The 24,727-nt window shown below is 34.1% G+C and overlaps 3 protein-coding genes across 7 annotated transcripts; 1 reads left to right on the forward strand and 2 right to left on the reverse strand.

The window, feature by feature from the left end:
* Positions 1 to 90: 90 nt before the first annotated feature.
* On the reverse strand, positions 91 to 7,041 carry LOC103488940 (oxysterol-binding protein-related protein 1D). Of its 2 annotated transcripts, none has more exons than XM_008447899.3 (8): positions 5,935 to 7,041; positions 4,941 to 5,297; positions 4,315 to 4,402; positions 3,544 to 4,013; positions 2,084 to 2,239; positions 1,645 to 1,953; positions 1,183 to 1,527; positions 91 to 690 (listed from the first exon to the last, which is right to left on the reverse strand). In XM_008447899.3, the coding sequence occupies exons 1-8, from the start codon at positions 6,460 to 6,462 to the stop codon at positions 511 to 513; spliced, it is 2,433 nt and encodes an 810-aa protein (XP_008446121.1). In that variant the 5' UTR covers positions 6,463 to 7,041; the 3' UTR covers positions 91 to 510. The 2 variants fall into 2 exon arrangements, with proteins under 2 accessions (XP_008446121.1, XP_008446122.1); XM_008447900.3 differs by lacking the exon at positions 5,935 to 7,041 and adding an exon at positions 5,384 to 5,400.
* Positions 7,042 to 13,055: 6,014 nt separating this feature from the next.
* On the forward strand, positions 13,056 to 18,638 carry LOC103488939 (actin-related protein 3). The gene is made up of 9 exons (XM_008447898.3): positions 13,056 to 13,544; positions 13,702 to 14,161; positions 15,395 to 15,541; positions 16,445 to 16,537; positions 16,760 to 16,879; positions 16,995 to 17,105; positions 17,432 to 17,557; positions 17,682 to 17,780; positions 18,145 to 18,638. Exons 1-9 carry the CDS (start codon positions 13,495 to 13,497, stop codon positions 18,223 to 18,225), a joined length of 1,287 nt encoding a protein of 428 aa, XP_008446120.1. The 5' UTR covers positions 13,056 to 13,494; the 3' UTR covers positions 18,226 to 18,638.
* A 1,577-nt stretch (positions 18,639 to 20,215) lies between these two features.
* Positions 20,216 to 23,944, reverse strand: LOC103488938 (ultraviolet-B receptor UVR8). Of its 4 annotated transcripts, none has more exons than XM_008447892.3 (7): positions 23,466 to 23,944; positions 22,609 to 22,651; positions 22,246 to 22,526; positions 21,800 to 22,149; positions 21,320 to 21,721; positions 20,788 to 21,175; positions 20,216 to 20,653 (listed from the first exon to the last, which is right to left on the reverse strand). In XM_008447892.3, exons 3-7 carry the CDS (start codon positions 22,468 to 22,470, stop codon positions 20,414 to 20,416), a joined length of 1,605 nt encoding a protein of 534 aa, XP_008446114.1. In that variant the 5' UTR covers positions 22,471 to 22,526; positions 22,609 to 22,651; positions 23,466 to 23,944; the 3' UTR covers positions 20,216 to 20,413. The 4 variants fall into 4 exon arrangements, with proteins under 4 accessions (XP_008446114.1, XP_008446116.1, XP_008446118.1 ...); XM_008447894.3 differs by having other exon boundaries at positions 22,609 to 22,673; positions 23,466 to 23,833; XM_008447896.3 differs by lacking the exon at positions 22,609 to 22,651 and having other exon boundaries at positions 23,466 to 23,839.
* Positions 23,945 to 24,727: the final 783 nt, after the last annotated feature.

Here is a 24,727-nt window from a genome sequence, read left to right on the forward strand (position 1 = left end):
CAACATCACAAAAACTTAAAAGCATGTGACATCTAACTGACATACAAGATACTTCAACTTTAACAATATTTAATGATGACTTTAAAAATATAAGACAAAATATTCCTTTTATAAAAAAAATATTTTCAAAGTGGGACAGAACACTAACCACATGCTCCTACTGAGGTTCTACAGAAGAAGCAATTATGGAAGTTGATGGTTATATTAACTAAGGTAGAGATTTTAAAACTGCAAACACAAGGTTTTGCTGTAAATGGGAATGACCAAATATTTGCAGCCCCAAATCCCAATGGATTTATGGTTTTTCTTTTCTTTCCCAACACCCAACCAAATACAGTATTGAATATTTTGACTTTCTATTACTACTGCTAATACTACAATTTGAGAGAAAGCTAAGCTAATACCTACAGCAAAAATTCCCACTTAGATCATGGGAACAAAAAAAAAAACAGAAGAGGGGAAGGGGGAAGAGTTAACTAAAAACAATGTAGGATGGAGCAAGGTAGGACTTTACTCTTCTCCTGAACATGGGAGGAGATGATCTGTTGTGGGTTGGCCAAATATATCAGGAATTTCCTCCCAATTATGTTTGTCTCTAGCTTCCCAATAACCACCTATATAACGGTAACAACCATCTTCATCCTTCTGAAACCATCTAGGTTGCCATCCTCTTTCCTGCAACTTTCGAGCCTGCATCGCATTAATAAACATAATTCTTGGTGTTATCGTGTCGTAAACCTTCTTAGCAAAGTGCATGTCAAACGTGATAGGAATGTTATTAGGGTGTTAATGGAGTATTAAGGGTACCTTTGTGATTTGTTAGGGAGTTTGTTAGACTACTTGGTTATAAACAAAGGGGAGGGTCCAAGTACATCAAATAACTTAGTTTGTCTTGTAGTTTGGTCGCCTATTATATCTCAATATATTTGATCATGTATTCTAGGAATCTAGAAAATGGTGGTTTCATTACACCTAACCAAGAGAGTATGGTAACTTTTGTGAGACATTTAGATACAAATACAATCCATCTTATCAGATTTTTGGTTGAAAAATATTCAAGAAAGTGCATATTTGAAATTACTTTTTAATTGCTAACAGGCTTAGCTTGTGCAATAATTTGGACCAAATATCAAAACTATATTGCTCTAACTAACTTTTATCAAATAGTTTGGATTAAAGTACCTGTCTCTGCAACTGTTCAAGTCTTAACTTCTCTGCATTTGCCAACTCATATTCTCCATTTTCAAGATGTCTTTGATCTGGTCTAAGCCTTGAGTCAGTTGGAGGCAGTATCTCCATTAAACCTGGTGTGAGTTCATTCAAGGATATGGCAAAAGGAGAGAGGTTATATCTTGTTTTAGCTACAGATCTGTTTCTTTCCCATAGCAATACAGCTTCTGTCATTGGATCGTATCCCTTAGGCTTTGTGGTGGGGTCTCCTAACACGTAGTACATTGCCTCATCCCACTTTCCCACCAAAAGTGCCACCTTTTCTCCTGTTCTATTGTCTTGCACAAATCCATGGACCTGACCAATGAATAGAAGAGAAGTTCTATGAATAGATTGTTACAGATGTTTGTATTCATATAGTTCTGCTTCTGCACAAGGATGATAAACATATCGTTTCTTGACCACAAAGCTTACCTGATGTGGATTTCGGTCTATGATAGATTGTTCCTTGAACTTAAGTTTGCAGGAGTACTTGCCACTGCCTTTGATTCGCATGGTGCCATAGTGATCACAGTAAATTTTTCCCAGTATGATATTGTAAATGGAAGTAGTGACCTTGCTCCATTGAAACGTCTCTCCATCCTCAAACTGTAAAGTAAGGACACCCACCGGATCAAGCTGAATGGATCTCCCCCAAAACTTACCTTTTAGATTGGAATCTGCCCAAAATTTCCACCCTCTTCCCTCACAATGGCAAGCAACAATCATTGGATGATGACTTACCTGAGGAGAAGATTGTAATGGTCAGATATAAAACCGGGGTGTACCAACGCTCCCCCCCCCCCCCCAAAAAAAAAGGAAAACATTCTTTTTATACATCATAGTATTTAGAGGTATGCAAGAGAATCAATACTTTTTCTGAGAAAAAACGAAGTCCTTTATCTGGATAGTCAGCTTCGTAGGTTTCTCCAAGTAGAGGGTTAAATGGTTTACACTGTCGACCTTCTGTTGAAGCATAGCCAGACACGGCAAAAGCGGCAATCTTTAGAATTCTCATCAAGTCATTCCCCTACAAACCATGAACCAAAATACTGATTAATTTGAGATGAAAATATCAACTGAACGCTACGATAGGTGTTGGATTTAGATTTAGAATATGGACCAATTAGATGAATACAGAACGTGAGAATATCCCTGGATCTGTTCCTCACCAAACGTGTAAATGTTAACCACTTAAAAGGGGCAACTTCTCTACAAAAGTTATTTGCTTCTTCGTTCTTCTTATATCAACTTTACTTAAAAGGCATATTTATCCCGTATTATCCCACTTAACATAAATATTAATGAATTGTAGGTCAAACGCACTAGAAACCAAGTCAGCAATGAAAAACATCATTGCCAAGGCTGTATGATCAATACACACTTTCACATAATGGTTCTGGAAATCAAAATTTTGATGCCGTTGCAATATTCAACAAAGTTCTCCAGAGAATACAATTAAACTTTTGTCTGCTCTTCATAGAAACTGCATGGAGTTTCACATTCCTCGAGTCATTCAATTTTTTCTTTTCAACAACGATCGTTCTCTCATTCAAACTAATAGAGAAAATAGAACAAAGACGTCTCAAAAAGCCAAGGAAAAAGTTCTTTCATCAGCAAAAACGGGAAAAGTAACTAGAATTTGATCGTAAAAAGAACAAGTACAAGCCGAATTTTTTACTTTTTCCCAAGAGGTTTCACCTGCCGCAAGATCCATTGTTTTTAGTCTCTCTTCCTCAATTCTTCTACTTTCAGCTAAGTTGCTATCTTTAGCTTTCTATCTCTCTCGCTCTCCACCCACATCCTAATCGCTATACGTCCCACTCCCACTTTCTATTTCTCACAATCTGTATTTCATTCTTTGTTGCCCCTATTGTTCCTTGTTGCATTTTTTTTCAATCTTGCATTGTCTCTCTCGTTTGTTACCCCGATTGCTATATTTTCTCTGGCTTTAAACCTTATTCTCCTTATCCATCTGCATCGTTTACCCTCTCTCCTAATCCAATGTTCTTTAACATAAAAACAGTTACCCTTTCATTAAGATAATAAAGCGAGACAAGAAGGTTGGTCCTTCTAGCCAAATGAAAAGGCAAAAAGAGCTGATATTGCCTATTTACCACTCTCTCTCTTTATTGAAATTCATATTCACACCATTTTAGTTTAAATCATGCGTCTCACTCCTCACTAAGGATGATCTTTTTGCATTGAACATTACAAAACATAAAGTAAATAGGCAAATATACTGGTCATATGTAAAAAGAAACTGCTGTAACTAACAGCAACTGTAATATAAAACTGATTTCCAAAGAAATTGAAGAATAATAAGCGACTGACCTGCTTGCCCCATTCAAACGCTTGATCGACCAAGTAAGAATATTCCAAATCCTCAAAACACTTTTGCAACGAAGACAGTGGCTCATTAAAGTAAACAGGTAGACATACTCCAGATAGGTCCTTTCCAATATTATCTTTGATAATTGACCATAAGCCAACAGGCTTCTCTTTCTCCTTCGGATCTGGAAGGTTGTCTCTTCTTTTAACATATGGATATTTCACCATCCTTATCTGATTTTCTGCTTCATGAAGACGGTCAGAGAAGTAAGAACCACTATCATATGCACAAGCAATTCCTGAAGATTCCCTACTGCGATAGGAAGCACTTCTCAAGGCTTCTGCAGACAAAAAATCATTGGTATCGAAATACATTCCATCATCTTCATCGGTTTCAACATCACCTCCATCTTGACTCTCATTTTCTCCATCAAAATCAGATGCACTTCCCTCCGACATAACTGAGTAGAAATCTGAAACAAGGGAGGAAAGTTAGCAAAATACCACACCATGAGACAAAATCTATTTGACAACTTTGGACCTAGCGTACCTAATTCTACAATGAGAAACTCATTAGCGTATAACACATCTAAAGGAGAGATTTGGAAAATATGAAGAACAAAATCAAGCAATTTAAATTCCTAAGAAAATTTTCCAATTACGTTTATGAATATTTGCACTTCACTTGATCATATTTATACTTTCATAGTATGTAAATGTAGTTATGTTGCATTTAGGAATATTAGCCGATCAGAAAGGTACGGAGTAACTAACCACTGAATCTTCTATTCCCTTGTCCACAGCAAGACTCCCGTTCCTTCGTTTCGTCCACAACAGTAGTTTCCAGCTCTATTTTCTCTGTCTGTAGTACAATTTAAGCACATTATTTTTCTGAAATGAGTGAAGTTCTCAAATTCCAATTGTTAGACGCACTACCAAAACTATAAAATGAGCATGAGCGTGAGCAGAAATAAAGAAGTGGATGATTATATGCAACAAATTTTGGAGGGTGCAAACCATACACAAAGTTTCAAATGATCCAATGAAATATATTATATTCAGAATTAGTGAAGATCACGATGTTTTCATGGGTTTCTTGAGTGTGGAAATGTTGAGTGGTTTAACCAGTTTGGTCACATTCCAGAGATAACGTCTCCATAAAATAAGGCATAGACAAAGATCAATGCTTGTTTCTTTTAGTTACAAATATTCTACAACAAATAACGGGCACTTGACCAGTTCAACCTAGCATAACATCGTTACCACATAACTAGTTAAAATATTAACAAGTTAACAGCCGAATAGATCAACCTTAACCCAAATCTTGAACTGTTCTTTCTGATGCCAAGTCAATGTATCTAAGAAATAAAGTTATAGAGGAATCGGGATGGAGGAGATACCTCCAATCGCCTCAATGTATCTAACAAAGTAACATGTTTATATTGTAGAGCTTTCAATTGGTTTTGCATCTCAGAGAGTTCAGAGAGCATAATTGATTCGCAGTCGTTAATGATTGTCTCATCAATCCCTTCTTGTGACAGTCGTGAACGAAGCTTCTCTGTCGAAACAACCACCTCCTGGGATGGAAGAAAATCATTGCTACATAACATTCTGGGGAAAAGATCTTTGGCAGACAACAAAGCATCAATCCACGCAGCTCTGTTTTCTTTAGTTATGCATCTCAAGTGAAGAGTTTTTGTTCCTGTGAAGATGGAAAGCCTTTTATCATCTGATTTACTAGCACGAACTGAAGAAACCTGCAAAATAGGATATGTTAAGAGTGGCGAATAGCCAAGGGAAGTTGAGGGAGAGAGAAATAATGAACAGAAGCCAGAGTTCATACAGGGAACTTTATATTATCTTCCCAGATGAACACTGAATCAAAGTGAGACCATTGACCTTCAACAGGAGAAACTACATAGCAAATAAAGATTTCCCAGAAGGGAAGCCAAGTGAAGTCACAACCTATTGTAAGCGTTCATTTCTCATGTTCCTCAAGGTCGCATGAAATCTGGGTACAGCTTGAACTTTTACTTTATGAGCAATAGAGAGAAATTTTTCAGAGACGTTTTTCTAGGTAGTGCGAAAAAATAGAAAAACAAGCGTTTCGAGCCTGCTGCCCCACGAGATTGAAACATGCGGACGAAGCTCATATATGTTATTATAATTCGCCAACTGAAACGCGTAGATTGACACATGCACTTTCTTGGTTAAGATGCAACATCAAACCCAACATGACGCCACCGTCACGGATGTCCAATCAAGCAAAAGAACCACGAAGAAGAAGACTAAAAGTGATCCATCCAGACTCAAAGAAGAAAATATGTATCCTATTTATTCCTATATACAAAATATGAATTATAATTTCCAAAACGAAAACAGTACAGAACCCACCTTCAAATGAACTTCCCCAAAAGGTTTGCATTGCTTCTTCAACAATCCGAGTCGAGTACTTCCCCAATTAGCCTTCCTCATATACCTCAAAGAATCCTCTCCGATCACCCTAATATCTTTCTCTCTAGCAGGACTCATCAAAATCTTATCAGGACCATGAATCTTGTAATACGAAAGAACGCCATCTTCCAGCACGAACCATCTCGACCTCCAACCTCTCCCATAGTTAACCCACTTGAACAAAATCCCAGCAACGGTGCCACTAACCCCACCATTGCCAACAAGTCCCTTACAATCCCGAGGTTCAGTAACCAAGTCTTCCCCATCATGGTTAACAGACACAGAAAGCTTGTCCGATTCAGTCCCAACCGATGAAACCTGAGCAGAAAAGGTGGGTTTAGACCCATAGCTCAAAGTCTTAATAGGAGCATCAAGCCCTAAATGACAGTGAGTAGGGGATTTCGCAACAACCGGATTAGCCCGGTCTCGATCAATAGAAACCGGAGCAATGCAGCAGAGAGGATTCATCTCAAAAAGAGAGAGAAAACCCAATAGAGAACATGGATCAGGGAGACATAAGAAGCAAAGAAACGAAAGAAACACCCAAGTGGGGATGATCCCAGAGAATGTAGGACCCGATCGGAGGTGGAAATGAAAGGATTCAGAAATGACATACAGAAGAAGAGGAGTGGAGTAAAGAAAGAGTAGAGATCTGGTGAAGAAGGAGTAATGGGGGGGAGATGAAAAGAAGGGTGCGTCTTAAAACGAAAAGGGAAGGCTGAGCAGAAGCAGAACCATTAAATACGAAGTGGGGAAGGAGTAAATTCAGGGAATTGCAGCGTGGGGTGTAAGCGCAGCGCATGTTAAGCAAAATCAAAAGGGAATATTGATGAGATGGGATTAAATTAAATGGTGGGATTAGAAGTAGATACGAAGAAGAACAACAAAGAAGATGAAAAATGATGACGATGGTGATGAAGAAGAGAAGAAGAAGAAGAAGAAGTAGAGAGAGTGTGAGTGGAGACAGCTAACGTGCGCATAATGGTCGAGTAGTGATTGGGTTTAGAGGCGGGTGGGGAAGGGGGTGTCCGTTGGGTGAGGAGAATCACTTTTTCTTCTTCTTCTTCTTTTTTTTTGGAATTATAACCTTTTCTTTCTTTCTTTCTTTCTTTCTTTCTTTCTTTCTTTACATTTTCATGTTATTTATTCTTTGATTATGATGTTTTCTATACAAACACTCTACATTACATTATAATCTCTTAATTTCGGGCTTCACCCTTCATTGGGATTCCTATGGATTACTATCTCCTTCCCTCCCGTAAGCTATCTGTTGGAAGAAAGAAGGTAAAAAGATTATAACTATGTAAGTCTATACACTTTCAAAATATTTACTTTTGATTTCTAGATGGCTCTTACACAATAATTGTGTTGGTCTTTTACTATGCTTCTTAATATAGCAATGAAGTTTTTATTTGCATTGCATCTATAGGTTGGCTATGGATGTGAGTATTTAGCAAGTAGATGGTGACTTGGAATAGACATTCTAGTGACTAAATAGTTGTACTCAATTTAAGCATGAGTTAAAGTTCGTTTTTACTTGATATATTAGAGGTTGATTGTAACTATTGAGTATTAGGTTTAAGAAAAAATAACACACACAAACGTATAGAAGCCGAGGAACTTCAATGACCATAAATTAGAATGGATAATTTTGCTCGTCTTCAATTCATTCATTCGAAGTCTTCAGTCCTTTTGTATCTTTTTCTTTTTAAAAAACTATTTTAAGGTCGTATCATTGGTATTGAGGATCCAAATCTTCTCTAACAAACTAAATGAAAATAAATAAAACATGTGTAGGAAGATGTAAAAGCTCTAAATTTTGAAATATTATATTTTTTTTCGTGGGTATTTTTTTTTTTTTTTTTTGGTAGACAATAGTTACGTTTAAGAGTGAAATATGGTAAAAGTCTGTTAACGTCGTCTATCGTTGTTGTCATCACTAATAAAACATGACATTTTGCTATATTTATGTAAGTTTGGTTTGTTTTCTGTATATTCGAAAAAAACCATAACTTTTCTTTATTAACATCAATAATAATAAGTAGATGAAAAAATATTATTTAAATATATAAAAATAAATCAAAATATTTACAATGTTCGACAAAATTTTATATCCATCACAATAAATATCGATAGATTTCTATTAGTGATATTAATAAACACTAATAAAATTCTAATAGTATCTATTTCTATTATTGTCTATTATCGATACAATCTGAAATTTTGTTATGTGTTGTAAATATTTTCAATCAATTCTATCTTTACGATCATTTTCCTAATAACAAACATGTAAAATACTTCTTTTAGGGAATCCAATATCTAATACGTTTGATGTAGGTGTGACGATGAAATCAACAAATGTGTCAAAATTTATTTAGGGAGTTACTATACTATAGAAAGGGGTGGAAAATCTTAATGGTGTATGGAAATTAATGTGGTGATTATATAAATAAACTATATAATATAAAGTGCAAACTCCACGAGATTATGGAGTTCATTCTATTAATAGCCGTTTTAGCATTTGTCCCTTCATCTATGGCGTTATCACACATTCATAATTTTGCAATGACTTTGTTGATTATATTGGATATACAATCTTCTTTTTTTTATTATTATTATGCCATGTCTTAATTCAACATCTTTACAAATTAAAAAAAAAAAACAATAAATAATAGATATACAATTTTTTATTACAAGTATTTGTTTGACGGACAAACATATAGAACAATAAAATTCGTTACACTTTATTTTTCGCATGAAAGGTAAATATTTCGTCAAATATTTTACTTTTTTTTTTTGCAATTTTTAATAAAATATATAATATGTAATGTATTAAATTATAAAACATTAATTATATAATATTTGAAACATAAAATTAGTTTATAAATCAATTAAATAACAATTTATTGTCTGTAAGAATTGTTTTTCAAAATATTGTTTTTAATTTCTATAACAAATTAAACAAACCTTTAGTTAGTATGAAAATGGCCCTAAATATAAGAATTGGATGGAGGTTGTGTTTCCTAATTCCTTGTGTGTTAAATAAGTACATCATACTTGGAGTGAAGTGAAGGGATTGATGCTTTCTTTATTTTGTTGAATTATCCAAAGAATAAAATAAATACCCACGTCACCTATTATTTTGTACGCTCATTAGATTGTTGAATCGTATTTTGTCATGTGGTAGATTCTTCTTATTCTGTCTTATAAATATTGTAATTATTTTTTTATGTGTATGTTGAAAGTGGGATGCGTTGAAATGAACGACGTCCAATATGCACTTGAGTATTACTTTTTACGTAAGAGTATAAATGAAAGTGGTTAAAAGTTTAGTCCATAAAATTTTAAAGTTTTATATATGTATTTGTAAACTTTGAAAATATATAATAGGTTATTGATCACCGGTGGATTTACTCAGAGGCCAGCGGGAACATGTGCCCCCTCTCACGTTATTGGTTTTTGTATTTTAGTATTAATTTTGTAGCGTCAGGTTACAATATAATATTAAATGATGTTTTATTTTAAATAAAGTATAATTGTAGTTTAGTGTTATATCCCCTCTTTTATAACCATGAGGGTTGTGGCTTTGAGTCATTTGTAAAATGTTAAATTATTAATGGTAAGAATTTAACAATAAAATAAGTAGATTTATATTTTTAATATAATTATTTCTAAAAAATAGAAAATACAATTTGAACATAATTAAAAATCAAATCTATATATAAAAATCACTTTTAAAAGTTTTAATATTTGTTTAGAAAAGAATTTTTAAAAATATATCTAAATCTATTTTTACTTCCAAATACATCCTTAGTTTAATATTATTTTTTAACGAGATTTGTTTTGTTCGACAATCAATTAAAATGTGGGTTCATTTAAACATTCATATTTTAACATTTAACCTCTACTTTTAATTCATAATTTATTTATTTATAATTAGAGGGATGATTTAAAAAAAAATTAACGTCCCTAAAAAAGGAAGAACAATTGTCATCAATAACAAAATATTGAAACTATTTACAAAATATAAGAAAAAAAGACTTAGATAAACTATGAATTATATTTTATAAATAGTTTCGATATTTTACCAAATATATACTCCATTTAAAAACGATATAAAGGATGAATACCAAATGATCAAGATCTAATTTACTTACCACTAAAAGCCATTTATTTAATTAAGATAGTTTAAATGTGAAAAGCACACCCACACCCATACACTAATTATCTGATCTTTATAATTAAAAGAAAATCATACATACGTCTGAATTAATTGGTTTTAAACGGGGAATTAATAATTTCTTATACGGAGTGTTAATAGTTTGTTTGTTTTTTTTTTTAAGATTTTTTAAATATTACACATATATACACATACGACGACTAAATTATTCTCAATATTGAATATAACTTAACGACAATTATCGTGTTTTTCTCTTTTTTTTTCCCCTAAGATCAGACATTTGAATCCTTCTACTTTATTGTTTTAATACAAGAGTTATAAAGTTGTAAAAAGAAAAATCATATGGGGGTGTGAAACAAAATTTACTTTTGACTTTTATTTTTTAAACACCTACTTAGACCTTTGGTACACTAATATTGAAATTGATTCCTGTGGTGGCCATAAGAAGATGTCAATTTATCTAAAATAATGGCCCATATTCCACTTTTTGTTAGGATTTCAATATTAAACAAAAAAACATGTATACTTTGCTTTTTATTTGACATAATTAGTAGACTCCATTCAAAATTAAAATAAAAATTATAAAATTTTAATTTGTTTTCTTTATGTTCATAAACAAAAACAAATTTAATATCGTATCATTCAAAAAAGTTATGTTTTGTTTGACTAAGTATAGACGTTGATCTAATGGGTAGATCATAAGGGCCAAAGAGACAATTGATCAACAAACATATTGAAGGCCTGACAACGATCAACAACACTATAAAGATTAAGGGTCCGTTCGGATTGACTTAAGAAAAAAATTGTTTTTCGAGAAACTCATTTTTTGTTTAAACTTTTTTTTTCTCTAAAGATTGTTTAAAATATACTTAAAAACATATTTTGATTGGCTTCCAAACACTTTAGGTTTTTTCAAAATAACTTATTTTTTAAATCAAAAACTTGAAAATGTAATTCAAATACATTATAAGTCAGTAACAATCAAATAAATTATTCAATAAATTAGTTAGCAAAATGGCCATTACAAAGTTGATTTTTCTATATAATCAAAGACTCTTCAAGACATTTGAGGTACTACACTAAAGCACATCGCAAATTTTCTATTCTCTACCACTCTAAACATCACTAACTTGGAGGTTGGAGTGTTGGTGGCCAAAAACACTACACCAACGTGCCTTTTTCTTCTACAATATAGATAAATCAATCATTCAAACTTTCTCGAGAATTAGAAACCAACCATCGGTAGAAACATCGTTTTACTTGGTTTTTTATCGATGAGAATTACATGGGTCACTAGTTGGATAGTTGGTTTATTAAATATATGTTATTGAAGTGCATAGTTAGTGGTTGGAATGAGTTGAATAATGAAGTTTGTATAAATAAGGTTGTGGGTTTGGAAAAGGGTTTGCGTTTCTGAAGTTGAAAAGGAAAGAGGAAATATATATAAATGATGAACAAAAATTCAAAAAAAAAATGGGATCTAATCTAATCTAATCTAATGTATGTGAAAGGGAAAAGTACTTCGTCATTTCGGATTTTACATAAAGCAATACGAATGTTTGTGACAATGGGGAAATTTGACCGTTCCTCCACGCAACCATAGGAATATATGAAAAAGAGAGGGTTGGGGTACTCTCTCCTTTTTCATTCTTTTCAAAGTCATTAAATTTGGTCCTTAATTAATTCTACTAAAAAAAATAAAAAGAAAGAAAAAGATAAAGCTTTTTACATTTTCAATAAAAAAAAAATATTAACTTTCTATCTGACTTGTAATAATTACAAGTAAATTTATATTATTTGAACGAGATTAAGATTATGACACTCGACCCTACTTTTTTAATAATCAATCTTAATTTTATTACATTATTTATTTTTCTTCTAAATTAAAGCAAAATATGAAAAATTACTAAACTACAACAAATAAAACATTACTTTAAAACCACTCGTGTATTTTCAAATTTTGGAATATTCCTTGACTTTTCATAAACATTTCAAAATTATTAAATTAATATAAATTTTTTTAGCATTTCATATAAGAACCAAAGGATTACAATAACGATTTGATAAAGACCTAAAACGAAGTTTGTGGTCTAAATTTTATTTATTAGTCGGTTTGATATTTCCCCTAATCAATATCACTCGTATAATATTTTGTTTATTTTAGCCCTAATTTTCATCTTCTTTTCCTTCTTTTGTGAGTGTAGTCCCCCCTGCCTCCTCGTTTTTACCTTCTTCTCACAAGAGTTGCAGCCGTCGATAGTCACTTGCCATCTCCATGCCTTTTTGCTTGGATTAGCTGCAAATTAATCGTGCCTCCTCCATGTTGTCCGTCTTTACAAGTTGGTTGCCATGTAGGATTGATATGTGTGCGGAGTCGTGTACCCCGTACCTAACTTCAATCCATTTAACTTAGCCGTACATCGATTAAACGATTCCACACCACTATTTTTGACATTATTTTTTGGCATACCACATTATTTTTAAAATTACATTATTTAAAAGAAAAATGGTAATCATAATAGTTAGCAATTTTTAGAATAATTATTAAGTATGTAGTAATATTTTTTAAAAAATTACAAATATAGTAAAATAAACTAACATTTACTACATGACCTACCATCGATGGATTTCGATAGATTTTACGATATTTACGATTTTTTAAAAATATTGCTATTTATAATTATTCAAAGAAAAATCTACAAATAGGTAAAGGAATCCAATTGAGTGAGAATGGGCCGGTGGATCTCGAAGTATTGACTTTAGGTGGGCCCAAGAAGAAGAAGAAGGAGATCGGACGGCTACGAAAGATCCATGGTGGGTGAAAATCCAACGGTGGAGAAATAGAGAGATGATATTCCAAAAAAGCAAAAGCCCCAACCCCGAAACCCACACACAGCGGTCGCCATAGTGATTGAATTTTGTTTGATTGCGAAGAAAAGCATCGCAAATTCCTAAACACAAACAAGATGATCATCTTCATCATCAACTTCCTTCCAGTTTCTCCATTCCCTAATTCCCCTTAATCACATTACAATTCTAAAACATGGCTTCTTTTTTCCTCCATTATTACAACCCATCAAGCTTCCGTTCGTTGAGTCGCTCCTTTCGCTTGCGATCCAAGTCTACCACTGCTCCGTCAACCTCAACCATCTTCTCTTCTTCTTCTTCTTCTTCTTCTTCTCTTCTTCTATCGCGCCTTTGATGGCCATGATCCTCTCTCTTCAACCTTATTCCGGATCTCAGTTGCAGGTCCACTCCCATATCCAGAATCTCGATATCACCTTCAACATCGACAACGACAATCGTCTTCATATTCCCGCATGGACCCCGCTGCTTCTCGTCCCGCTGTAGTAATCGATAATGGAACCGGGTACCCTTTTCCATTCTATTATGACTCTGCTTTGCCCTTTAACGAAAGCCCAATTTGAATTTCGATTCTTAAATTTCATTTCTGTCGGTGTTCATTGACTACCTAGCCTCTTTTAACTTTTATTTTTTCTTTTTTTCTTTTTTGGTTTTTGTTTCAGATATACTAAAATGGGGTTTGCCGGTAATGTAGAGCCGTGTTTTATCGTTCCTAGTGTAGTTGCAGTTAATGAATCGTTCTTAAACCAATCGAGAAACTCGTCGAAGGCTAACTGGCTTGCGCAGCATAATGCTGGTGTAATGGCAGATCTTGATTTCTTTATTGGAGATGAGGCGCTTGCGAAGTCGAGATCTAGTAGTACTTATAATCTTAGTTATCCGATTCGAAATGGTCAGGTTTATAATTGGGATGCCATGGAGCGGTTCTGGCAGCAGTGTATATTCAATTATTTACGGTGTGATCCGGAGGATCATTATTTTCTTTTGACTGAGAGCCCTCTTACGGCGCCTGAGAGTCGAGAGTATACGGGTGAAATAATGTTCGAGACATTCAATGTTCCGGGGCTTTATATTGCTGTCAATTCCGTGCTTGCTCTTGCTGCTGGTTATACTACATCTAAGGTTGGTTTGTTATTTGAAGCCATTTCTTAATCTGTATGTATGGACGCAATTTCGTAGCACTGGGAAATGTAGTTCTTAATTTGCAAGGAATATAAGCACTGATAATACAACTTTTAAGCATAGGAAAAAGAAAAAAACCCAAAAAGCAGTTGCTACCCCTTTGGAGGTTTCCTTGAGAGGTTTTAGATTGTATTAGATATTTGGATGTTATAATGGCAATCGACTATTCATTCATTCATGTTCAGCAGCTTATTGATTCAGTTCCCTGCTCGTCCTAAAATCTAAGAAGCACAGTTACGACAGATACGAGACAAATTGTTTTTTAAAAATCTAAAACACGATAGGTCATCGATACATTTATTAAAATTTACATTTTAAAAAATATATATAGTTTTTAGGCGAAAAGAAAATTCAAAAGCAAATGTATCAGTTTTGAGGCTTTTATTGTAACTATTCTAGAGTCCACAATTTACTTAGTTGGAGTCCCTTCATTCAGCTGGGGTGGTTTGGTGGCTTTTTTTTTTTTTTTTTGTATGCCCTTGTATTCTTTCATCTTTTTTCTCAATGAAAGTAGTTGTTTTTATAAAAACAAACAAATAAATAAGTAAATAAGTTGGTGCTTTTATATGTTTAAGAAACTTAGTTTTGTGTTTTTCACACACAAAATTTATTTTTATTGTCTTATATGTGTCTTTTTAGTATACTAAACATGCATGTCTAATACATTTGTTGTACTAACAAGTGTCCAATATGTGGTCAATAAGTGTCGGAGTGCCCGAGTGTTTAACATGTATCAGACATGGACACGTTAATCAAACTAAAGTGTCTGTGCTTCTTAGCATAAAACGAAAGCTTCCTATAACTTTCTAATTAAACCAGATAACTTAATGTCGAAGCAATCTTGTGGCAGAAATGTTTTAAATTTCAAAAGACTATGATCTGATTTGTAATAAAAACTGAAGTAATTCTTGATGAGTTGGACAAGTATTAAATTTAACCACTTAACAATTAAAGAAGGAAAAGGCAGAATCTGTTCACAAACCACTCAAGATATGTTTGAAGATTCATTGTTCCTGTTTCTATGTATTTATTTCTGTTGTCACATCCTTAGAGAAATCAGTTTGATTGTCATTATTTTTACTCATTGCGTATATTATGTAACGTGTCTTTCTATTTCTTGATAATGTTTTATGTTAATCTTTTGCTCATAAATTGACGATTAGCTTGCCTTAGTGTGAGATGACAGGAGTTGTAGTGGACGTTGGAGATGGGGCTACTCATGTTGTGCCTGTTGCAGATGGCTATGTTATTGGAAGCAGCATTAAGTCAGTTCCCATTGCTGGCAAAGACGTGACTCTCTTTGTCCAACAGCTCATGAAGGTAGGCTGTCTCTCTTTTGTCCTCTTCTTCTTCTTCTGGTTGAAAAATTATATTTTACTTGTTTGGAGGGTCTAATGGTTGAGGTCAAATCCTGTCATGTCAATTGTCATTTGTTCATATCTGATCTATATCATTGTGACCAGCTGTTTATTACTGGAAAGTTTTAAGAATATGAAAATATTTGGAGAATTATCTCTTTTTAAGCTTTGCATCATTTGATCCTTGAATTTGTCTCTGTTGACTAGAGTCTGTAAGAATATGGAAATATTTAGAGAATTGTTAAGCTTAATTTGTCTTCGTTGACTAGCTATCCTGTAATATTTATGTGTGATTCTTTTCTTCTTCGACATGGGAATTTTGATGGAATTTTTTTGAGAGTGGTTTTGATGCTCCGATATCCATGGTTCCCAAGTTTCCTTGGTTAGTTTTGTTAATTCTTCCGTACTAAGAAACTCCATCAAGTGCTCTGGATTTAGTGAAGTAGTTGCCTACATAAATAAAATTTTCTGGGGTAAAATTATGTGATAATAATATTAGGTGTTGTTCTGTGAAGTTCGGCTTCATTTTGTACTATATGATGTGGAATATTGTTTTTAAAGTTGCCAACGAGGGAATAGCTCAATGGTTAAGTCGTCTTTGCCTTCTCTAAGAGGTTATAGTTTCAAAATTCTAACAGAACACATGTATTATTTTAAGAAGAATGTTGTGCTTGATGTTCAGTTTTTGTGTCCTTTAAGTTTCATATCTTTTTTGTTCTGGATATGCTAATATCAGAAGTTACTAAAATTGAGGATGTAAGAATGTTTTTAGATTTTTTTTCCTTCCATTTATGTTAATTTATAGAATGAGCTGTTGCCTATTGATGAGCTCACAAACTCTGCAAGTTTCCATTGTTTCATTTAGGAAAGAGGAGAAAATGTACCACCTGAGGACTCTTTTGAAGTGGCCCGAAAAGTGAAGGAAATGTATTGCTATACCTGTTCTGACATTGTCAAGGTTGGAACTTTTCTGAACTTGTTTAATGGGTCTTGGACTCTTGGTTGGTAGATAGAAATCAAACAGCACATTTTTAAGATTTATTTGAATCACAACTTGGTTGAAACTTGAAAGTAGATAACATATTTCTCAACCATCTGTATTTCTGTTTTCGTTTGGTTATCTTGTCGTTGATTCTCTTCACAAATGATTTGATGAGGTAGTTTGTATTGTTGATTTCAGGAGTTCAATAAGCATGATAAGGAGCCAGGCAAGTATCTAAAGCACTGGAAGGGTATTAAACCCAAGACTGGCGCACCATATTCTTGTGATATTGGCTATGAACGATTTCTTGGCCCGGAGGTTTGGTTTTTTTCCGAAATGCATGCTTGAGTGAGGCTATGATGATTACAAAATTATTATTGTAATTCTTGTCACCGTAGTGCTGAACTGTTTTGGCAATGTTGATGATTTACAGGTGTTCTTCAATCCTGAAATTTATAGCAGCGAGTTTACCACCCCTTTGCCTGCTGTAATAGACAGGTGTATTCAATCTGCTCCAATTGATACCAGAAGAGCGTTGTACAAGGTGAAGTATTCTTGAAAGTAACTTTCAAGCCTGATTAGAATGAAACAATCAGTTATTTCGGCTTAGGAAATGTACTGAATTTCTCTTACCTTGTTCGTGTGCATTTTACATTTTACTTGGGTTCCACACGTGGTTTCATTTTTACTTAGGTGTCACCCTTTTTTCTGCCATTCTTTAATTATCAGATTTATTTCATGTCCGCTTTTCCTTTTTCTTGCTTTTCGTTTGTGTTTGCCTAGACATATATAATGACCGTTCTATTCCAGTACTTACTCCTTTACGAAAGCCTACTTCTCCTATTGAATATATTTGTTGCCTTACCTTAGAATATAGTACTATCTGGAGGTTCAACAATGTTCAAGGACTTCCATAGGAGGTTACAAAGAGACTTGAAGAAAATCGTGGACGCTCGAATCCTTGCTTCTGAAGCTAGATTAGGAGGAGAAATAAAAGTGAGAAATGTTGCATGACCCTTTTGTTTCTCTCTTTTTAAAAAGAAACTGGTTATTGTATTTTTTTTAAAACTGCAGGACGAATTACTTTCCAATTAATTCATAATTTTCTTGCCTTCTTCAGTCGCATCCAGTGGAAGTCAATGTTGTAAGCCATCCCATCCAGAGATTTGCCGTCTGGTTTGGAGGCTCCGTTCTTGCATCAACTCCCGAGTTTTTTGCGGTATGTATGCTATACCCTTTTCATATACCAATTACAATCCTTTTTGGGAAGGATGTCAACCATGCTACCTGTTAGGTTAGGTGTTTTTCTTGTATGACGGGTTGGGGAAGGATAAGTTAAACTTTAAAGCATTTCTAAAAGAGGGAGCAGTGAGAGTCTGCTAAGGTTTTGCACATCCTTTAAGTGTTTTCTGAGTGACTTGTGGGGATGTTATCGATAACTTTTCAATTTCAATGTGCTTTGAGAGCCTATCGATAATTCCTAATACTGTTCGATTCTTGCACAACGTCTCATAAGAACAATCTGCCTAGAGTAGCTCAGTTCACCTAATCAACAAAACTTATTATGTTTACTTGCGATGCAGGCTTGTCATACAAAAGCGGAATATGAGGAGTACGGTGCAAGCATATGCCGCACGAATCCTGTTTTCAAAGGAATGTACTGATGCAAAGATCCTTGAGCTTTTTGACCTTTGGGTGGGTAGTATAGTCCCTGACTTATGTTGGATCAGATGCTTTGCCGTTTCCCCTTGAGCGTGCACCTCGGTTCGATTGCTATTCTTGCAGCCTTTGGTAGAGGAGAGGGGTGTACATGGGTGATGTAAAATATGATCATTTTGTGTAAAATTTGTACGAAATGTGGTTTCATTACTTCAATTCTTTCATTGGGGGCCAGGTTTTTCTAAAATTTAGCAATTGGTCCAAAATTTAGCCTTTCTTTTCTTCCTCATGTAGATGGGCGTTGATAAATCCTATAGAAAAATTCAGCATTTCAGTGAATTTTATTAGATGAGCTGAATTGCATGTTTTTTGGCGTTCAGCTTAGGTGAAGGTCTCAAAAAGAAAGTTTATTTTCTTATTTGTTCTCTTTATCATCTATTACATTTGAAATGCTTAATAACCCACTTTCTAAATAACTTGTTTTACATGTTTTTTTTTTTTTGTGGCAAATGCATATATATTTTTTTTTAGCTTTTATTAGTTATTGAGTAAAAATTTTAAAATATTTACCCTTTTTCTTTCTTTTGTACATTCCGGTATTGATCTGAATTTTTCAAAGTTATAGGGTGGGTGTGAAATGTTCTTTTTCCTCTTGTTTGTGGCTAGTTTGTTTGTATATAAAAGAAAAATGTTTTTGTGGCAATTAAACAGCTTTTGGAGGAATAAAAGAGAATTAAAACAATCAAACAATTGGGGGCCCTTTTTTATAGTATAATATAGCATTATTTGACAAAATTTTACTATACTTGATTTTGTGACATAGTGTAGAAAGTTTACCCTTTGGGGGCCCTCTTCTTAATATATTTATAGTTTCTAAACAATTCGATATTAAATATTATTGTTTTAAATAATTGAGTAGATTACTCAGGGTAGTAAGGATGAATGAAAATATGCTAAATAATAATTTATGTTAACGCACACCTTAATAAACTTCAAGGTTACCAAATCTGAGTCTGAAGTAATTGGGGGAAACATGAAAACTCCCTCTTCAACGAGACAATCTCCAATGTGGGTAAAAAATAGACATTCTCCAATTTGTTAAAAACAAATTTAGAATTCTTAGACTAATTGACAAACAATTTCATGTACTTAAAAACTAGATTATTTTTTTAAGAATAAATAAATTTTAGAAACAAAGCCACAAAGGACAATTATATCTTGTAACCATAAAAGAAAATTAGGAACAAACAGATGAGCAATTGGAGCTCGAGCTCTAGAAAGAGAATGATTAACTCTTGGATTGGATAAGCTTTATAATTTTGTCAATTATACCGATCTTTATAAGATCAATAAGCACTTTGTTTAGCATCGAAATAAAGAACATATGACTATAAATAAGAAAGAAACAGACACTCAAAGTAAATAAATCTTTAATCCACTCACAAACCTCAACGATCAATTTAGAGCATAACTTTTAGAACCAAGTAAATTAATCATATTTAACATAATATTTGCGAATTCTTTTGTTATTATTTTGAAAAAGGTTAGTGAAATTGAGGCGCTATTGGACAAGATGTGAAATATAGAAGCTTTCTAGTAACCCGACCTACGGATGGATAGAAAGTTTTGAAAAATCAATTTCAAATTTGTTGGATAAAAAATTTTGAATTTCAAATTTATTAGATTGAAAATTTTGAAAAAAAAATATGTATACATTTAAGATTTTTACCCCCGACATTTAAGATTGATCTAAAAAACTATCCTAACCTAACTCAACCTGGACTATGAAAACCCTACTCTAAATTGAATGAAAAGGGGTACATCCAATCTATAAACATCTTTATTTGCATTTGCTTTCATTTGTCCTAGCGATTCAATACATTTCTTCCTTCCATTTTCGTTTTATTCGTGGGCGATCTTCATGTGTAATGAAATCCAATTCCTTTGTGAAATTAAATCCTAAATCATGAAGATTTCATAAAATGTTAAAAAGAATTGAAAACCTACAAAAGAACCTGACCCATCCATTTACCATCCAAATATAACAACCATAAAACCATTCACAATTTTTTTTTCTTGGTTTTTTTCCCTTCCTATTTACAAATTAATAATTTCATTTGCCAAATCTAAGTGATTAAAATGCAATGGCATAACCATTAGCATATAGAAAGTTATTGAATTTCTTCTTTTTGGTTAATTTAGATCAATGTCAACTCGCTCTGGATTTCCCCTTTCGGTTTGATTCGCAAGTTCAACCCCGAGCTGTCCTTTGTCTCCAGCGCCAAATGCATACAACTTACCCGACTCTGTCAATGCAAAGGTGTGTGCATTCCAGTAAATTGAATTAGTGAGGCTAATCTGAACTACCCGTTCGTTAATTTGCTTCAGGGACCTGACTAGTTCTGGGCTTAAAACGTGCGGTTGTCGATTCCCCTGTACAATATGCATAATAAAAGACCATAAGTGGATCACACTATGCATGGAAGCTTGGGAAGAAGCACAAATGGTATGGAATTGATTGAAAGAATTTGGTATAAGTAAAGAAGAAAGTATAAGCAAGGAGAAACCTGTTCCTCGGGAACGACAACGTTATGCCCGAGACTAGCTGATTCTCCACAACCGAAAGAATACACGTCACCATCATCAGATACTACGAATGTTGTATAATCTCCTGTAGCAACATGAACAGCCTTGACATTGATTAATGCTTCCACCACCTTAGGGGAAGACTCACATTCCTCATTCCCATGACCCAGGCACCCATATCTACCCCAACCCCACGTACAAACTCGGCCGTCACGACCTACAACAGCTGCATGCCAAGCACCAGCAGCAACCACGACTGGCTGGAGATTCAGGAGCTGAAATTGTTCAATAAGTCGTGGGTGTTTCTCATCGGTCCTTGAACCATGACCAAGCTTTCCACCCAGTCCACATCCAACTGAGTATACTGACCTGATGTTTTGGAAGCATAGGATTGTTAATGGATAACAATTATTCATCTAAGAAAAATGAAATCTAAAATACCATTCCATTCAATTTTTGCCAAGACTGTAATAAAGACAAATAAATGTTAAAACCAATGAAGATGAAACTCACATGCCACTAGGATGACAAGCTAGAGCGAGAAGATAGCAATATCCAGCAGCAATTTGAACAACTGGAATGTTTTCTAATGCTCCTTTCAGGGGTCGGGGTTCCAAGTCATTTGGTTCGGTATGATGACCGAGCCTACTGTCAGTCCCCCAAGAAAATGTGTACACAGTACCTTCTCTTGATAATATAGCAGTAAAGAAATTTCCAATTGCAGCTTGCACCACGAATATATCCTTCAGGGATTCAACCAACTTTGGTGTAGTAACAACTTGAGCTCCTTGAGCTCCATACTCAGCTTCACCAAATGAATCCTTGCCAAATGCATAAACATGGCCGGCGTCGCTGATTAACATTGTCCTCCCACCCCCTACTGCTGCTTGAATTATTCGAATTCCTTGCAGAGATCTGCAACATCATGGAATCCATTAATCTTTTTACACTTTTTATGGTATTAGCTGACACAATAGTTGAAATTTTTGCAACCTGACAAGGCGAGGGGGTGATTGCTCTTCAGTTGTACCATGTCCAAGCTGTCCAGAGCTGTTGGATCCAAAAGAGTAAACAGCTCCTTTTGAAGTGACCGCAATGCTGTGGCCGGGTCCAGCAATTGCCATGGATTTTTCCCTTCGGCAACATGATTCTCCAGCCACTAAAAACCTCAATACCAGTTTCCAGGAGCCACCACATCTTTGCTTCAATGCTTGATGCTGTTCTGGTGTCATAGGTTTGAATATGGCTCTCTTTCGGCACATATCTAATGCAGCAAGCTCCGAAATCGACAATTCATAGTCAGGAGCAAAGTTTGCAGGCTGTCTAAAGAATGAACATGTTGCCTGCAACACACACAACCAAAATCAATCAGCAGCATTATCAATCCTAGAGTTACAACAATGTTGGAAAATCAAAACAAGGGAAATGAAAAATCTTGCCTCTAACTTTGCAAGGTCCTGAGGATCCAAGTTACAAGCCGTCAATACATGAAGAACAATGGAGGGATTGGCGGCTAAGGGGAATTCACCTGGGTCAGATTCCCCAAAACAATGTCGTTTCGGTTGTGGGAATGTCGATGTTGCACTGGTGACAATAGTAGAAACTGATTGATCAGGAATGCTATGGAACTGTAGCGCCGCCGTTTCGCTCGTTGTGGCATCCATGGGCACTGCCAAAGGCTTTGCAGTGCCCAAACTTGGCAGGAGATGAGTCTAGATGGCTGTGTTTGCAAGGACATGAACAGAGAAATTACAACATTTCCTATCCAGGTAATCTAAAAGATCGTATATATTATTATCTACCTATAGATTAACCGGATTGTTCAACAAACTTCCACTCTTGAATCTACATAAGAAACAAATCACACCTGTATAAATTCTTCGTATGACAAAGGAGAAAAACAAATTAAAAGGCAAAAAAAGTCTAATGGATTTACGGATGCTTTGACGTTTGAAGCTTGTAGTTTTCAAAAACTTAGTTCTTAACCCAAATACCCTTTTCCAAACCACGTTAAAGAGGTTAAAGAGATCAAAGACTAGATTAGTTAACCAAAAACAACCCTAAGTGGAAACAAAACCCAAATAAGCCAACTCGATCACTACCATTTGAGCTTAAGAAAAGCAAAAACAAAGCCAAGTAAAAAGTGGCAAGAAACTCTGAAACAAAACGAGTTAAGGAAATGGAAAACAAAATAAGGAAGATGATGATGAAAAATGAGTCAGAGCAGAAGGCAAAGCATTGTTAGGAAGAATACCAATCGTCTATGAATGGATATTCCAACACCAAAAAGAACCCAAAAAGGAAGGAATTACCATAAGAGAGGAAAAACATCTGTTCACGCAAACTCAATATAAGGAGCAAAAGTCAGAGACACTAACAAAAAACCAATAACAATTACTTGAAAATCAAACTCTCGTCATCCTTAGTGACCCAGAACAGGGTTTACAAATAATAACATCACCACCAATGATCCATCACAATTCTTTTCAGAAAACACAAAAACTCCTCAGACCCAGATCACACAGTTTCCAAAATCAAAATTATTTTCCATCAAACTCCCAAAAAAACATAAAATGAAACCAGCCCTTGAGAGAATCAACAATTGTTAACTGTAATCATCATCGCAGATCGATTAGTAATGATTCAGAAAGGAAATTACATGAAAACGAGAATTCATCAAAACCCAACTTCATCCGCCAAGAATTTTCCCAACATAGATATAAATTTAGATAAAAAAAAATGGATGATGATGATGATGATGATGATGATGATGATGAAGTGGGTTTTCCGATCAGATGCTACTTCTGCTATGAGATGAAGAGATGATGAAGAAGAAAGAAGAATTATAGGATGATTCAAGAATTTCTCTTCTCCCAAAGAAAACTAAAGGGAGAATTTTTTTTTTTCTTTTATCCGGAGGAGTGAGAATGAATAATTCCTGCTTTTTTATTATCCTATGAGAGGTGTCTTCCTCCTTCCAAATCTATACGTTTTTAAAAGAGATGAGGTGTCTCTTGGATGGTGAATTTGTAGGCAACAATGAACTAATGCCGCTGCTACCCCTTCATTTATAGTGTTCATCTTTTTTTACACGTTTCTCTTTTTCTTTCACTCTTCCATATTATTTTTCCCCAATTCAATTTACCAATCACAAAATATCCAAACTATTTATATATATATATAAACACTTTAAATATATAAAAATTTGATATTTTTTAACTTCCATCAAAACCCTAATTTTTTAATTGAAAATTACTACTTTTTCCCATCCATTTGTCAATAACAACACAAGTTAAAGTCTTCCCTCAATTAATGTTAGAATTGTGTGATGATCATATAATGTTTAAGATCATTCAACTATTTGATTACTGTGACATAGGGAGCAAATGTCACATCCTCACTAAGCCCACATTTTCCAATAATTTCAAATTTCCAACATATATAATTCTTCGAATTTTTTTTTCTTTTTTTAATTTATATTAACTATTAAGATTGGAATGGAAAAGAAAGTTACAAACTCTCTATTCAAAATATATTCAAATTAAAGGAGTGGTTGAAGGGTCAAACAAAAGCTTTATTTCCTTGAGTCCCACACGTATCAATTCATTTCAGGAATAATAGTTTTAGTTAAAAAGAGATCGATCCCAATGGGTAACCTTAAAATTTGTTAAAAAAGCTTAACACAGGAAAAATTATTATAGGCATAGCCATGAACAAAGAGTTGAGCTTAATTAGCCATGGCCAAAAGAATAATGTATGTCATTATATTGATGGTGGAGTAATTATGAACAGAATTAAAACGATTGATATTGATTTACAAACAGACAAATTGGATCAATAAATTAGCTAAAGGACACATTCAAACAAGATTAGTAGTATGCTGGATTGGATTAAAGTTCATTGGGTTTTTTTTTTCTTGGA

This window comes from Cucumis melo, chromosome 10 (genome assembly GCF_025177605.1).
Source record: "Cucumis melo cultivar AY chromosome 10, USDA_Cmelo_AY_1.0, whole genome shotgun sequence".
Taxonomy (NCBI): Eukaryota; Viridiplantae; Streptophyta; class Magnoliopsida; order Cucurbitales; family Cucurbitaceae; genus Cucumis; species Cucumis melo.